Source organism: Chrysochloris asiatica, unplaced genomic scaffold (genome assembly GCF_000296735.1).
Source record: "Chrysochloris asiatica unplaced genomic scaffold, ChrAsi1.0 scaffold00029, whole genome shotgun sequence".
NCBI classification, from domain to species: Eukaryota; Metazoa; Chordata; class Mammalia; order Afrosoricida; family Chrysochloridae; genus Chrysochloris; species Chrysochloris asiatica.
In genome coordinates, this window is record NW_006408547.1 from 18,714,752 (window position 1) to 18,730,867 (window position 16,116).

The following is a 16,116-nucleotide window of genomic DNA, read 5'->3' on the forward strand; positions in this document are numbered from 1 at the left end:
CTGAGCAGGACAGAGGCTGAGGGGCCACAGATAAGAGTGAGACCTGCTTGCAGTATGGCAGAGATGAGGCATTCCTGATGGGAGAGCTGCTTTTGAGTTGATTTTGACCCTGAATTGTGCCCTGTTCACTTCCCTAATAAGCCCACAGTGATGAATATGTCTGTGAGTTCTGTGTGGCCGTTGCAAACGCCTTTTGCTCCCAGTGAGCCCTGGTGGGTTCGAACCTCCACCTTTTTGGCACTGAGGGATGAAGAACTAGACAGCATGGTCCGAGGCACAAACTCACAAGCTGCTCCTTGGAAACCTTTTACAGGGTTGCTATGGGTCGGCACTCAACAACAACACAACTACTAACCTACATGTTGGTTGTTCAAACTCACTTCGTCATGCTTTGGAAGAAAGGTCTGTGAATCTGCTTCCTCAAAATATGAAACTGACTTGGTCCTTAGGGACACTACAGGACACGGTAGAACCGTGGATCCTTGCGAAAGCCACCGCCACATCTTTCTCTCTCAGGTGATAGGTTCAAACAGCTGACCTTACAGTTAACAGTCAAGTGCTTTAACCATTGCCTCACCAGACCTTGTGGAGCAGATCTACCCTGGAACACACGGGGTTGCGATGAGTCAGAATGGAATCTGCAGTAACGGGTTTGATTTTTGTTTATTAGACATTCACGTACAGGTGACTAAACAGTTGGATAATTCAAATCAACTGCAGGACAATGGTTTTTTGTTTTTTTAAACCAGTCTGTACTTCAGGGGAGTGGTCTGGGACGGAAATGTAAATCTCCACCCAACATAATATTTTTGGTCAACACAAAAATAGTCCACGGCGTGGTGGTGGTGGTTTTGTGCGGTGGAATCGGTTCCGACTCACAGTGGCCCTGTACAGGGTCCACGGCGTAACTATTGCTTTATGGTGTCGACTCTGAATTGTTTATACAGCAACCTGCTTGCCAATAGGGCAGCTTTACCTAATTCATATTCTGTAACGTCCCATAAACAAAAATGTAACGATAAAGTATATCAGGCCCCGAACTATTAAGAATCCCCTTGATTCTATGACCTGCTTTACACCTAACCACAGCAGGCCAGAGCTGGGGGCTGGAGTTTGGCGTCATGCCTGTCAATCATTGAGATACCCAGTGGGGATTGGTGGAGAGCTGGTTAGGGGTTGGGGATAACTGGAGCCACACCCACTTTGAGTTGGAAGTGAGTTTTCTGCTGGCTGCTGCAGCGCTCGGCCTGTAGATAACCCGGAAGGAACGACCAATGGTTGTGCTTCAACGCCTGGGCGCTTTAGCAGCACGCGTTGCCCTGGGGTTCCCGGCCTGCAGGCTAGGTAAGATCGAAATAGGCCTTGTCGAGGAAAGGGAATCGGACCCTGGCTGAAGAGAGGCAACGCTCTCTTCCGGGGATGATCACTTGGGTAGGAGCCTGGACGTTGGCCACCCGCGGGGCCATTGCTGCGCTGCTCGTGTCTGCGCTGGCTCTCCACTTGCTGCCCCTACGCGCAGGTATACCGAGGCGTATGTCTGCGGCAGGAGGGAGGCGGGAGGCCTGGGTCCCTTTTCTGTGCATGAGACATCTGCAAAAGAGCTGCCTGCGTGTGAGAGCCAGGAATCCTCTGGTGGGCGCACCTCCGAGGTTCCCAGACCGAGTCCTGATCCGTGTGGCGCCATTAAGAGTGGACTAGGGGTGGCGAGTTGGGAGCGCGGCTGGAGGAGAGCCAGGAACCCCCATCTGTGCTCTACCTAGTCTGTGCGTGATTTTGCAGAGGGCAGAATGGGTGGCGGACCGGTCGCAGCACGGTGGCTGGGGCCGGCTGCCGGACATTCTGGAATATGGTGCAGCCCTGCAAGGCTGGGGAGGCGGCGCTTCCGCCTGTCACCCGAGCAGAGGCGGGGACGTCTGTGCGTGAGTGGCACCGAAGGGCGGAGGGAGACGGCAGGGTAGAGTAGCTGGGCGCACTGGAAAGGGTCGAGGAAAGTCGCGGGGGCAGAGCGGGACACGAGCCGAGAAGTGCATTAGTGGCACGGGGCGCGTGGCAGAGGAGCGGGTGTGCGCTCCTGGGGAAACCAAGGCCGTAATTGCCGCCGCCTGCGCGGTGAGTGAGGCTCGGGCAGGCGCTTGTCTGACCGCCGAAGCTTGTGATCGGAGCGACAGAGCCCTTGCGAGTGACCGAGCTGCCACGGCAGCTGCCGGGGTACGCTGGGCTGTAGAACGCAGCGCCGGGGCCTGGAGACTGTCAGGGCTCTCTGGCTTCACTGTACGTGTGCATGTGAATGGGGCTGCGGAGCGCTGCTATACAGTCCCTTTTAAACTTTGTTTCTGCGGCCGGCGGAGCAGCCGGAGGGGCGGCTGCCTCGCGTCCCGAGCCCCGTAGTTTACTGGAGACATGTAAAGCGCAGCGGGGTGTGCGCCCTACGGCTCCTGGCGCTGTTGATACGGAGCTGCCCTCACTCGCCCAGGCTACCCGGCGAAGGGTCTGCGTTCGGTCAGGCTCTTCCTTTCCCTGCTGCTTTTGCCGGGTTCGTGGCCCCCTTCCACGTCCCTACCTGGCCTGGGCACGATGATCGCCAACACCCGGGGCTTCCTGTGGTCTGACTTGGAGACACGAGCTCTGCTCGGCATCTGGGGCGAAGCGGATGTGCAGTCGGCTTTGGACGGGAACTTTCGGAACAGCCATGTGTACCGGGACGTGGCGTGCAGGCTCGCCCAGGTGGGCTTTGACCGGACCCCGGAACAGTGCCGCATCCGCATCAAGGGCTTGAAGCGCCAGTATTACCAGGCAAAGGAAGGTCTCCCCAAGGGCGGGCCTACGCGCAAGGCCTGCAAATTCTTCGATGAGATGGACCGTATCCTGGGCGCCCGGGCTGTCCCTGGCGGTCCCGCGGCCCACCGGGGAGGCCCCACAACGGGGGACGCGGTCGGCCGGGATCAGATAGCTGAGAAGGACTTGACAGGCGAAGGCTCCTCTTTTGCTGAGCATCCCATCAAGGTTGAGTGTGCCCCCTTCGCCATCCCCTTGCCGCCTGGCAACGGTAAGTGCAGCCTGTGTGTTTGTGTGGTGTGTTGTGTGCGTGTGTCCCCTTGTGGAGAGTTATCCCAAGAGATTCTTGTGACCAGAGCGTTAACCAGGTAGTTCACACTCTTCTTCCCTGGCCTCGGCTGTCTCATTTCTCACAAAAAGTAAGGAGATTGCTCTTACCGACCTTTGCATAGAAGTTAACTGGAAGCACTGAGAAAATAGTTATTTATCCCAGATTTCACAGCCAATAAGTGACAGAAATGGTAAAATGCACTCTCATGGAAAAGGAGAAAAGTTTTATTGTAGTAATTATTTGGAAGATTTTACCTTATACACATGGCTAGGGAATACTTGGTAGGAATTTCTGGCCTCTTGGTTTTGCCCAACACTTGTTCCAAATGTGTTGAAGGATTTCTTCCTGATTTCTACAGCTGACTACCAAGCAGAGGACTTCTGAGCATCACTTTATTTTGGTGGTGCTGGTAGTTATGGGCCAAGGGAGTCTGTTCCGACTCATAGCGACCCTGTATAGGGTTTCTGAGGCTGCAAATCTTTATAGAAACACAATGCCGACTCACTGGCTGGTAGACTCAAACTGCTGAACTTGGGTTAGCCCAGCTCTTAAACCCACTATACTACCAAAATAGCTCCTTAGATATCCCCCCTCCCCAACTTTTTGACTAAAATTCACACAATTTATGATTCGTTGGCACAGGTTTTTTTTTTTTTTTTAGCTTGTTTGAGGTTTTATTATAATAAAACTTTTAAGTACATTTTATAAGATGAACTTGCTAAGCTTTTAACAAATAGAGTTCTAGGTCATGCATTCCCAGGGGTACCATAGAGTGTCTCCATTCGCTTAAAGGTTACTGTGACATGCTAAATTAGTGATAATTTTGCACTGATTAAAAGCACCTTTGGCTCAGAGAACTCCGGATGCCAACAGTGCTGTAACTGACACTTAATTCTAGCAAACAGCCCAGTCTAAAGAAATCCCTGTAATTCTCTCCTATTCCTCAGCCAGACTTCTTTCAAAACAAACAGAAACCCGACAAACTTAACCTGTTTTTCCAGACTCGGAACTGTCATAAAGGCAAAATTCCTTAATGGGATCAGTTTGAAGTTGCCTTTTGTCAAGCCCTTTTTATTCTTTAGAACGTTGCTGTTTATATTTAGATACATCTGTGAGTAAGTCCCAATGGTGCATAATCAGGAAAGCCGGCTGAAACTTTGGGTTTACTCAAGTGTTGCTGCTTAGGTGCCGGCCAGCAGATTTCTACTCACAGTGACCCCATGTGAGAGAGTAGGACTGCTGCATATGGTTTTCTAGGCTGGGTCTTTATAGTAGCTGTAAGATAAGCGCTGGACTGTTAACCACAAGGCTTGGCAGTTAAAACTGCTGACCTTAAGATTAGCAGCCCGACTTGTAACCACTATGCTACCAGAGGTCCTGGCCATCACATTGTTGTTGTTAAGTGCCGTAGAGTCGATTCCGACCCATCGCAACCCTGTACAGGGTTTCCAAGGAGCAGCTGGTGAGCTTGGACTGCCGACCTTGCAGTTCGAACGGCTTTGCAGTCTGGCACATTAACTCACAGCACCACACCAGGACTCTGGCCATCGCATTAGGAGTCTGTTAATTAAATGTTTGTCCAAATATAGCAGGCTAATTTTTAAGCTGATCATTTCATATGGCCCACAGATGATGTTATAAATACCTAAATGGTCCTTGGCAGAAATGTTTCCCACCCCTTGTTTATAGGGTTGCTGTGAGTTGAAACTGACTACATCTAACAACAACACTTTTTATAGGAGGATCCTCCAGGTATTTTTCCTTGGGGTGGCGTCCAACCACAGACCTTATTGTTAGCTACTCAGCACTTAACTCTTGCACCACTAGAACTTATTTTTTTTTAATTTGTAGAGAAATGTCATTCTCTTTCATTTGATCCTTTATTAATAGAAGTTGCTTGTCTCATGCGAATGGGACGTCCTAATGGTAGTGAACACTTTGAATTTATACTTAACATTCACAGAATTCCAGTTAACACGTGAACATGTACTTCTCAATAGTGATAACTGAACCAGGATATAAGGTCTGTGGTTCAAACCCACCTGTTGCTCCTTGGAAACCCCTATGCAGATCACTGTGAGTCGGAAACGACTCAACAGCACTTAACAACATCACCAACGAACAGAGGGCATTTGTGAAGGATTTGATTTTTCTTTTGGTTGGTGAAGTGAATGCTTATTTAGTTGAAAAGTGATTTCTTTCGCCTAAGCACGTTAGCATTTTGGTAAAATAGTGTCTTTTGGGTGGCATTTTCACAGCTATTTCTTTTTGGGCCTTGGTGGTGGTGGTTATATACCGTGGAGTCGGTTCCAACTCATAGTACAGGGTTTTCAAGGCAGTAAATCTTTATAGGAGCAGAAAGCCTCTCATCTTTCACCTATGGAACTGCTGGTAGTTTCGAACTGCTGACCTTGAGATTAGCAGTCTGACTCGTAACCACTATGCTACTGGAGTGCCTTAGTGCCTTAGTTTCTTTTTTTTTTTTTTTTTAATTAAATGTTTTTATTTTGCATTGAGTGAAAGTTTACAGGGCACATCATCAGCTTCACATTCAACCATTCATATAGCTTGTTTCATTACATTGATTATTATCCCCGCTATATATCATCAGTTTACAGTGTTTCTCTCTATCCTCTTTAGCTTTTTTTTTTGGATGAGGGGGACTTGGCTTATTGGAATTTACAGTCTCGGCTTTTAGGGGAGGTTTTTACTTAGTTTCTTTATTAAAAGGCTAAACTGGTTATTAATAAGGAGTCAATGAAGATGTCTTTAATTCAGCAAACATTTATTGGGTGTTATATTCTGTGTAATCAGTTTGAGGCATTGGAGAGTAAGGGGGATGAAACATGGAAAAGACATGAATCCTGCCTTGTAGCCATTATCTGGGAGAGACGTTCCATTCTGTACAAGCAAAGTATAATTATGTATTTATCAGTTCGGAGGCGAAAACTCCATTTTATCCCTATCACATGATTTTTGTGTGTGTGTATTTGAAAGTCTGAGAATTCCTTATTTACTAATTAACCATTTAGTAGCTGTTCTTACTAGCTATTATCAAATTCAATTATGCTTTTAATGTAATTTAAAAATTGACCCATGTCTGAAAGGCAATTTTTCATATGTCAATCTTCAGTTATTCAGTTTAGTGAGAAGGCTGTAGGACTCTGAGGCTTGCTCCTCACGGTAACATCACAGCTCATAAACCGGGAAGACTGATAAAGTCTAAACAAAGTGTTTTTGTTGTTTACTGCCTTTGAGTCAGTTCTGACTCATAGTGACCCTGTATAGGGTTTCCGAGGATCTGCTGGTGAATTTGAACCGCCGTAGTACCAGAGTCCAGGTGTGTCGCTGCAGGATAATGCGCTGGACTGCAAGATCAGTTTGAGCAGCAAGGTTGATGGTTCAAACCCACCAGCCGTTCTTTGAAACCCCTACAGAGTCGCTATGAGTCAGAACCGACTCTATAGCACTTAACAATAAAAGCAGTGCCACAGGAGAGAGGAAGAAGAGATGAGTTTTACATACTGTGATCAAGCTGCTGAGAATGCTGTGGCATTTACATATTTTCAGCTCCAAAAAGATAAAGTAATAATTAAAAACAGTAAGGATCTCTAGTAGTGTAGTGGTTATGAATCGGGCTGCTAACCTCAGGGTCAGCAGTTCGAAACTACCAGCCATTCTGCAGGAGAAAGATGAGGCTTTCTGCTCCCGGAAAGATTTACAGCCTCGGAAACCCTGTACAGGGTCACTATGAATCAGAACTGACTCCACGGCACAGAACACCACCACCAACACTCCCATATTTGCTTTCTGTATATATAGATTACTGTGAATATGTGGAGTTTTTATATAATCAGGACATATATATATTTTTGGTTTATGGTAAATGGGACTTAAGCATTTTTGAAAAATGATTAACTGCAGTATAGATTTGTCTGCCAGGGTGGTTCAAATGCTTCCATAATATATTTATGATCCAAGAGCCTTGTTTGCTATCTTACCTTTCTAATAAAGTATATATTGAAGTAAATGAAGAATGACAAAATGTGCAGTTGTCCTAAATTGAGTAACAACAAAAATCATTGTTTTCTTTAAAAATTGTAGGCTTTAAGCATATTGGTGCTCAGACTAGTACAAATCATCTTTCGCAACCAAAAAGATTCAAAAAGCGGCATACCGGGATACCTCTGGACAAGATGATTGGCAAGCTTTTACAGCAAAGTGTGGCTGCAGAAGAGAAATTTTTCAGATACGAAGAGCAGAGGCTGAAAATGGAGGACAAGCACCGTGAAACAGAGCGAGCCAGAGAGCTCCAGATGTTGCAGATGTTGGGGCAAGTGCTGGCTGGGATTTCTTCAGCTGTCTCACAGAGGGCCCAGGCCAGGCCCCCAAGTCCACCGCAGCGGACACACCACCGGGCGTATGGAGATGATCTTAGTTTTAATGCTATGAGAGCTGCGCTTTCTCCTCCACTAGGTATTGCATTTTGACACACCATAGCTTGGTTGAGTGTCACCTCCTTTTTGTGATAGGTGGGTTCTTTTCTGGCTGTGAGGCAAAGTACAAACAGGTAGATCAGTATTTGTACATGATTTTTTAAAAAATCAGAAAAAAAAAAACCAACCCATTGCTATCAGTTCGCTTTAGACTCATAGAGCCCATACAGGATAGACCCAACTGCCCCATAGGGTTCCGATGTGGGCATCTTTACAGAAACAGAGCCACATCTTTCTTCCTTAGAGTGGCTGGTGGGGCTAAACCGGTGACCTTTCGGTTAGCAGCCCAGTAGCTAAACTACGTTGTCACCAGGGTTTCTTTTGATTCAAGATACTTGCTGTTTTTGATAGAAAGATGAAGTATTGTGCTGTAGGATACGCACTGGACTGCAAGGTTGCTTTAAACTGTAAGGTCGGCAGCTCAAGCTCACCAGCCGCTCCTCGGAAACAAGGTGGCTTGACGGCACTTAACAACAACAACATGTCTGTAGTGCTGTTGCTTTTTTAAAAGGCTTGTTGTTGTTGTTGTTGTTAAGTGCCCTAGAGTCGGTTCCGACCCATAGTGACCCTGTATAGGGTTTCCAAGGAGTGGCTGGTGAGCCTGAACTGCCGACCTTGCAGTTCAAACAGTTTTGCAGTCTGGTGCATTAACCCACAGTGCCACCCACACCAGCCTGAAATGTAAAATGTTGGTGTTTATAAAGTGTGAATCTTAAGTAATTGGGGGAAGGACGCTTTCTAAAAGATGTACAGATTTACTTCCTCTTCTTAGGGTTTATCAAACACTGCTACTAATTTAACAATCATTTTCCTCAGGCCATTAGATTGGCATAAAATGTTAATTTTTAATAGCCGTATCTTGAGGTCTAGCTAAATTGTTTTATTCCAATGTGATTTTAGAGCATGGTGACTTTGTAGGATAAGCACTGGACTGTGAACCATAAGGTCAGCACTTTGAGCCCACCAGTTCTGTGGGAGGAAGATGAGGCTTTCTGCTCCCGCAAAGATATATAGCTTTGGAAACCCTATACAGGGTCGCTCTGAGTCAAAACCAACTGAACAACGCTTGGTTACAACAGTAATGTGATTTTACATTTGAGCCACAATATATATTTGATGTGACTTTAAATATGACATAATTTGAAGTATTGTTCTATTTAAAGATGCTAAAACTACATTCATGTACCAGCAATTCTTAAACTGGGGCTGATTTTGTCCATCAAGGGGACATTTGGCAAGGTCTAGGGACATTTTCAATTGTTATAACTTGAGTGGGAAGTGTGTGTTCTGCGGTTCATAGAACACTTCCCAGCTCTCAACACAGAAGAAATTCTGATCTTTACCTATATGTTTTAATAAAGACAAGTGTATTATTTGAAAACTGTAATTTAACCTACTTGGAGGCACTTTTATAATGGGGTTCATAATACTTCTGTTTTGTTAATTTATGATACTTATTTATCTTCCTCTCATTTTTATTCCTTAGTGATCAGACAATACAAAACAACACAACCAGACCAGTTGCTGTTGAGTTAATTGAGGCCCATGGCAGCCCCAAGTGTATCTGAGAGTTTTCAGTGATCTTTCGGAACTAGATTGCCAAGCCTTCCTTTCGAGGCACATCTGTAGACGCTGACTGTCAGCCTCTTGGTTGGGAACCAAGCTCTGTTTGTCCCACTCTGAGACTATAAAGTAAAGGGCTTCTTGAGGTCACTGGTCACGTTTTATAACTTGTATAGAAATTCAGGAAGGAAATACTAGGTTACTTTTACTGTGATCTCTGCAAACATCATCATGGCTTAAAGAAAGAAGAAGGTTTGTGAAAACTCTGGTACATAGGATTTTATAAATCATTTATACTTGTTTATAGAACTTTTTTACTTGGCCAAGTTTTTACTGTAGTGTGGGCCTTTTTTTTTTTTTCTTTTTTCTTTTTGGTTGTAGAAACTTTAATAAAGTACTTACCCTTATAACTAATACAGGGTCTATAATTCTAATTCCATCTTGAATTCTGGTTTAGGGCAAAAGGTTTAAATTACTGCATATTGGGGTCAATTATAATAGTAACTTGACACATTTATCCTTGCTTTTCTATCTGGTAAAATTCTTGTTTTTAGACAGAAGGATTAGGGAAATTAAACATACCTCTTAGGACATACACCCTTTGAAGCCTTTTCTATTCCTGTATCTTACTGACAAACAGTAATAATGACTTTCATTTCTCTAGAGTGTCTCCTTATAATGAATTCTTAACTAATATGATATAATAAGTCAGCCAGTTCCGGAAAAGTTGATGAAAACCTCTGGTGTGGAAATAGTAAAACTCTTTGAAAGTAGGTGTTTCCAGCCTGTGTATTTATATCAAAGAGGAATCAATTTGATCTTAGGAATATTTCAGTTGTAGCTGAGAATTTAGTATGTAGTGAAAAGGCATGATTGAAAAAATACATTATAAGGAAGCCACAACAACCTTCGAATGACTGGTAAGTTGGGATTCTGTATTTACAGTTCCTTAACATGGTTTTAGGAATATTTTAGATGTAGCTGAGAATTTAGTATGTAGTGAAAAGGCATGATTAAAAAAATACATTTTAAGGAAACCACAACAACCTTGGAATGACTGGTAAGTTTGGATTCTGTATTAAAGTTCTTTACCTTAAAAAGGGGTCCTGGTGTGGCGCTGTAGGAGAAGCACTGGGCTGCTCACCTCAAGTCAGTGGTTCCAACCCACCAGTCCCTCAGAAACCCTATACAGAGTTGCTCTGAGTCAAAACCATTCAACAGCACTTAACAACAAAACTTTGAAAAGCAACTTTGTGTGTATTTCTTGTGAGGAATTTGAAGGAGTGAATATTCTCTAATGTTTTTTTTCCTATTGATCAATCATGTTGTTATTACGCTAGCTGTATAAAGGTTTGTAACAAATACATGTTAAGCACTTTCCTAACAGTTTAGAATCTTCCTCAGGGTCCAGTGATGTGGGAGTTCAGTCTAATTTTAGCAATGCTCATTCCTTTCCTACAGCTCATCAAAGATAGCTCCAGGGAAAAAGTGTTTCGCAATCACACTGTTCAAAAAATAGTGGTGTCTAATGTGTTTAAAGGCCCATAGTGAAAAGATAGTGTGTGATCTTGGGAGTCAAAGTGTGGGACAAGAAGACGGGAAGTTGGATAAATGGTGAGGGGAAGGAAAGAGTTAGTACATACAGGGTTGCTTTGTTAACTAAGTGGTGCACTGTTCTGCCTCTTGGCCTAGCTCCAGATCAGATGGGAAGTAGTTCTGCAGATGAAAGCTATTTACTTATTTCTCTGGGAGCAGACTGTCGGTTACAATCAAAGGCCATGGAGCTGAGGAATTAGCCAGCTGTATTTATTGCTGAGCAAACCTCCTTGTGTTTTTTTCTTGGCCTGAGGTTTACACAGTGATTCGATTTCGAGTTTCAATTCGGTGCTGGTTTGAAAGAAGGTGGAAAAGGGTTTGCTTTGACAGTAATTAATTTTATATTTTCATTTTATGACCTAAGCATCAGCTAAGGTATTTCTATCTACTCATTAAAGGAAATTATTTGGATAATTTTAATTGATTAAAAAACACATTTTTTTTTAAAAAGTAAATTTAAGAGAGTTCTATGAAAGATTAAACTTTTACCATATCAAACTGTGTCAGCTGTTGCTCGTTCGTTGAACTTTTGACACATCTCTAATTTTGCTCAGCTGCTGAGATATTTAGACGCCCTGGTGGCACAGCAGGATAAGTGCTAATCAAAAGGTTGGTGGTTCGAGCCCACCAGCCCATTCTGCTGGAGAAAAATGTGACAGTCTGCTTCTGTAAAGATTTATAGCTTTGGGAAACCTATGGGGCAGTTCTGCTCTGTCCTATAGAGTCACTGGGGGTCGAAATGCCCCAATGGCAGTGGGTTTGGGCTGAGATCATTAGAAGGAGAAATAGAGCCAGTTACCCTGTTTAAGAAAACCTGGTTCATACTTTCCAAGACCTTCCCATCCTAGAGAGAATATATGTTTTATCTGTTCATACGTTGGGCTCTACAGAACCATTAGCATGTCTCTCACAGTGGAGCTGTTTTATAATTAAGACAAAATATAGCAACGCTTTATATAGGAAGTTTTTCAAGAAAGACCCATCGGAATGTAGCGTTTAGAGATCATTTTAAATGGCCAAATTATTTTTACATGCCAACTTGAATCCAGTTTAAAATACCTGATGTCCATAGAATTTCATTTCTAGGTTATCTAATTAGTATTCAACTGAACGTTGGAAACGGAACTTGAAAACCTAAATTTGAACAACATGATGAAGCTGTCAGACTTTAAAATATGACAGTGGAAGGTAACAAATGGGAACTCGTTTTTCAGATTTCAGGGGATAGACGAGACCTAATAAGCTCAAAGGAAGCTTAAAATGTAAGTGATAAATATGTATAGTTTATGAAATAACACAGCTCTTTTAGCTTATAAAACTTTCTGAAAGACTAACATGTTTTCCAAAGGGTCTGAGCATTTGAAAAATAAATTTGTTATGTTGTTGTGTTCCATCCAGTCAGTTCCAACTCAGGTTGACCCTATAGGACAGACTGTTGTTATTGTTAAGTGCCTTCCAGTTGGATTAGGTATACCTTATCCTTGTGTGGCGCTGTGGGTTAATGTGCTGGACTGAAAAGTTGGTTTGAACCACAAGGTCGGCGGTTCAAGCTCACTAGTCGCTCCTTGAAAACCTTACACAGGGTTGCTATGGGTGGGAACTGACTGTACGACACTTAACAGCAACAACACTAGGTTTCTAAGGCTGTAATCTTTATGGAAGCAGAAGACTGCCAAGCATCTTTCTCCAGTGGAGCTTCTAGTGGGTTTGAATTGTCAACCCTTCAGCCAAGCATTTTAGCACTGTGCTCCCAGGACTCCTAAAATTTAATGTATGTAGCACATCATTGTCTTGTGTTATAGTTTCTGAACATCATTTGGTTACCAACATAAAATAGTGAAACCACTGGATAAAAATCTGTAGTATTCGTACTAAGTCAATTTAGGAAAGTATTTTCAGTTTATGGATTATTTGACTTAAAGTCCCTCTTCTTTCTGTATAGCAATAGATATTTACCTTTCTGAATGAATTTCGTTTTCCTGTTTTTCAGTTTTAGAAAGAGCATTTTCACTACATAAAGCACATTCGGTAAAGGATATGGAAAATGCTTTGCAGTTGGTGAAAAATATTATACCTCCTCTAACTACCAAAAAGCATAAAGGACAAGATGGACGAATAGGAATAGTTGGAGGTTGTCAAGAGTAAGTTACAAGTGTAAATGGATTGTCTATCTATCATCTATCTTTTTATGTATATAGATAGTCATTTGAATTACAAGGTCGGTGGTTCAAGCTCACCAGCTGCTCCTTGGAAACCCTCTACAGAGTTGCTATGGGTTGGAATTGACACGACGGCACTTAACAACTATATATATATTCATGTGTGCTTCTATATATGTACCTACCTGCCTATCTAGCTCTCTAGTTTGACCCCTGTAATCATTTCTGATGATACTCAATGTTTTTCAGTGGTCAATTTTCTGATTAAATAGGACAAAAACTCTTAAGTTGTAATTATAATTGGTCATTGTTAAGATTTTTGTCTGTGATGGGGTGCTGAAACTATTTGTAAATTTTATTTTATACTTTTATGTGTTTATCAGACTTTATATTATGGACACATGTTACTTTTATAATCAGGATGAAAATGCTCACTGTCTTCATTAGATTAATTTAAAGGTATTCCTAGCGGTATTCTTTATTGCATTTGACAGATCTGTTCTTCAGGACTTTGCATTATCTTGTGGTTTCGGAGATTCTGCTACTAAGTTGTTTGTACATAAAGATTTAAAATTTGTACCATTTTTTGTCACTGGTATTTATGAGGCGGCTTCAAAAAGTTCGTGGACAATGGAATTAAGAGAGAATGGAAATCCTCCATGACCTTTTTGAAGCCCCCTTGTGCCTGCTTAGTTTCTGTTTGTATTTGTGTCCTATCTCTTTGCCTGTCCTTTGGTGATCATTGTCATTTGTCACGTCGTTAAGGAGGCCCTGAGTGTTGCAAATCGTTAAACACTGGACTACTACTAATTGAAAGATTGATGATTCAAATCTACCCAGAGACATGTTAGAAGACAAATTTGGTCCCCTGCTTCCAAAAGGTCACACAGTCTTGAAAACTCTATGAAACAATTCTACGCTGTCAAACTGGGTTACCAAGAATTGGAATGGACTAATGACATCAATCACTTAGATATATTTAGTATAAGTAATGTATAGCTGGAGTCCTGGTGTGGCGCTGCAGGGTAATGCGCTGGACTGCATGGTCAGTTTGAACTGCAGCGTTGGCAGTTCAAACCCACCAGCTGCTCCTCAGAAACCCTATACTATGGGTCGCTATGAGTCAGAACCAACTTGATGGCGCTTAACAATAGCAACAGTGTATACCTCGATTTTGTGCTCTCAGTCTGACAGTGCCTGCCCTTTTTAATCGAGGAAATGAGTCCATTCATATTTAGAGTCTACCTCATCTCCTTTCTAAGATTTATTATATTTAGTTTTCATTTCACTTTGTGTTCTCATTTTTCGTTTCTTTATTTTTACTAGGCTTTTTCTTTTATTAATTTGGAAAGTCTACTTTCGAATGTAGCTAGTGGCTTCTCTCTTTGTAAAAAACTGTAGTTTGGGTGAATGGCTTCCCTTTCTAACTGTCGTAATTAAGTCAAACACATAAAGGAAGTTGGGGAGAGAGAATGTTCTTGGTGTTGGCCGATTTCTTCCTGCCCTCAGAAAGAAGAAAACTGGAGATGACTTTTAGTTCCTACTTTGCTCTTTTTGGCATGATGCTTCCTTAGTTACCAATGACACCAAGCGTTCCTAGCTAGAGGCTCTGTGAGAGAAAGGTGTGGCTGCCAGTTTCTGTAAAGATTTCAGCCTAGGACACTGTCTGGGGCAGTTCTCTGTCATTTAGGGTACCTATGAGTCGGCATCGACTTGGTGGCATGGGCTTATCAGCTACTTCGCACCCATTGTTATTTTCTCCCAATTTGTGTCCAACTTATTTCTGTCCTCCCAATTTTATGATATTCCCCTTTGCGTATGATTCCTGCCTCCGGGATTTTTGTTTCGCTTTACCCTCCCACTTGACCTTTGAAAGTCCCTTTTTATTAAAACTTTTATTTCTGTATTGACTTGAAATCTCTCAAAGCTTTTTATTGAGGGTTTGTCTTGAACTCTGCTGTCAGCTGATAGTCCAGATGTGTCTCTGTCCCTCCACCTCATTCTTCTTAGGTGTGTTATTGTACTTCTTTGCCTGGCTTGGTCAGGGCCAGCTGAAATGGTCTAGTATGGGTGAACTCTTGAGTTATGGAAGACACATGTTTCCACTTTTTGTGGATCAGCTACAAACAACTTTACCTAACGCACTGCTAAAACGTAGACACCAGAAGATGGCTTCCCTGGACAATTCCCTGGAGTCTAACTCCTGTCTCCATCTCACTGCCACTGGTCCTTTCGTGCCTACCCGGTGCTGAGGGGAAGCGGAGACCCATCGAGATCTCTTTTGTCCAGAAATCCTGGCCCATGTTCAGAAGTACCCAGTGGGGCTATGCCCTTCCTCCCCTAACAGAGTTGTGAGTCCGGGGTTTTCTTTCACACATGCACTCCTCCTACCTTACATTTTGAAAGGAATTTATATGGCCAAAATTGGCCCTCAGTGTTCCTTTTAGAGATAACTTTAGTAACATAGTACTCTAGCTTAAGATGTCTGTTAGCTTTATGGACTAACGTTTAAAAATGGATATGCATTTGTTCTCATTATCAAAGTAGTATTTGAGTCCTGGTGTGGTGCTGCAGGATAAGCACTGGACTGTTAACCGCAGGTTGATGGTTCAAACCCACCAGTTGCTGTTTGAAAACCCTATACAGGGTTGCTATGGGTCAGAATCGACTTGACGGCCCTTGCAACAATCTGGTTATTATGAAAGTTTGATGCACTATAAAGGCGTGTAAAGTGAAAGTCCTACAGTGCTCCACATAATAATCATACATCACTGACATGTTGTTAACCTTCCAGATTGTCCATGCTTAGAACTTTCACTTAATGCTATAATCTGGATAGTTTTCCTGTTGATTCATATACTCACAGATTTATTCTTTTTAAGTGAATTTATGATATTTATTGTAAGGAGTCCTGGTGTGCCTCTGTGGGTTAAGGCACTGAACTGCAGAGTTGGTTTCATCCACAAGGTCAGCGGTTCAAGCTCACCAGCTGCTCTTCAGAAACCCTATGTAGGGTTGCAGTGAGTTGGTACTTAACAACAACAACAACGTTGTAAGTTTGCTGTAGTTTATTCAACCAGTTCTTTATTGGTAGGTAGTGTTGTTGTTAGTAGGTTACTTGTAGTCTTCTGGGATTTTTTTTTTTTTTCTTCCCTATTAAGGAGCTCTGGTAGCATAGTGGTTACGAATCGGGCTG

The 16,116-nt window shown here is 42.9% G+C and overlaps 1 protein-coding gene across 1 annotated transcript in view; it reads left to right on the plus strand.

The window, feature by feature from the left end:
* Positions 1–2,574: 2,574 nt before the first annotated feature.
* Positions 2,575–16,116, plus strand: part of CARKD (carbohydrate kinase domain containing) — a 59,418-nt gene continuing 45,876 nt past the window's right edge. The window contains exons 1-3 of the mRNA XM_006851541.1: positions 2,575–3,046; positions 7,211–7,582; positions 12,752–12,902. Coding sequence (XP_006851604.1) covers positions 2,575–3,046; positions 7,211–7,582; positions 12,752–12,902 — 995 coding nt within the window. The remainder of the gene's footprint in view (positions 3,047–7,210; positions 7,583–12,751; positions 12,903–16,116) is intronic.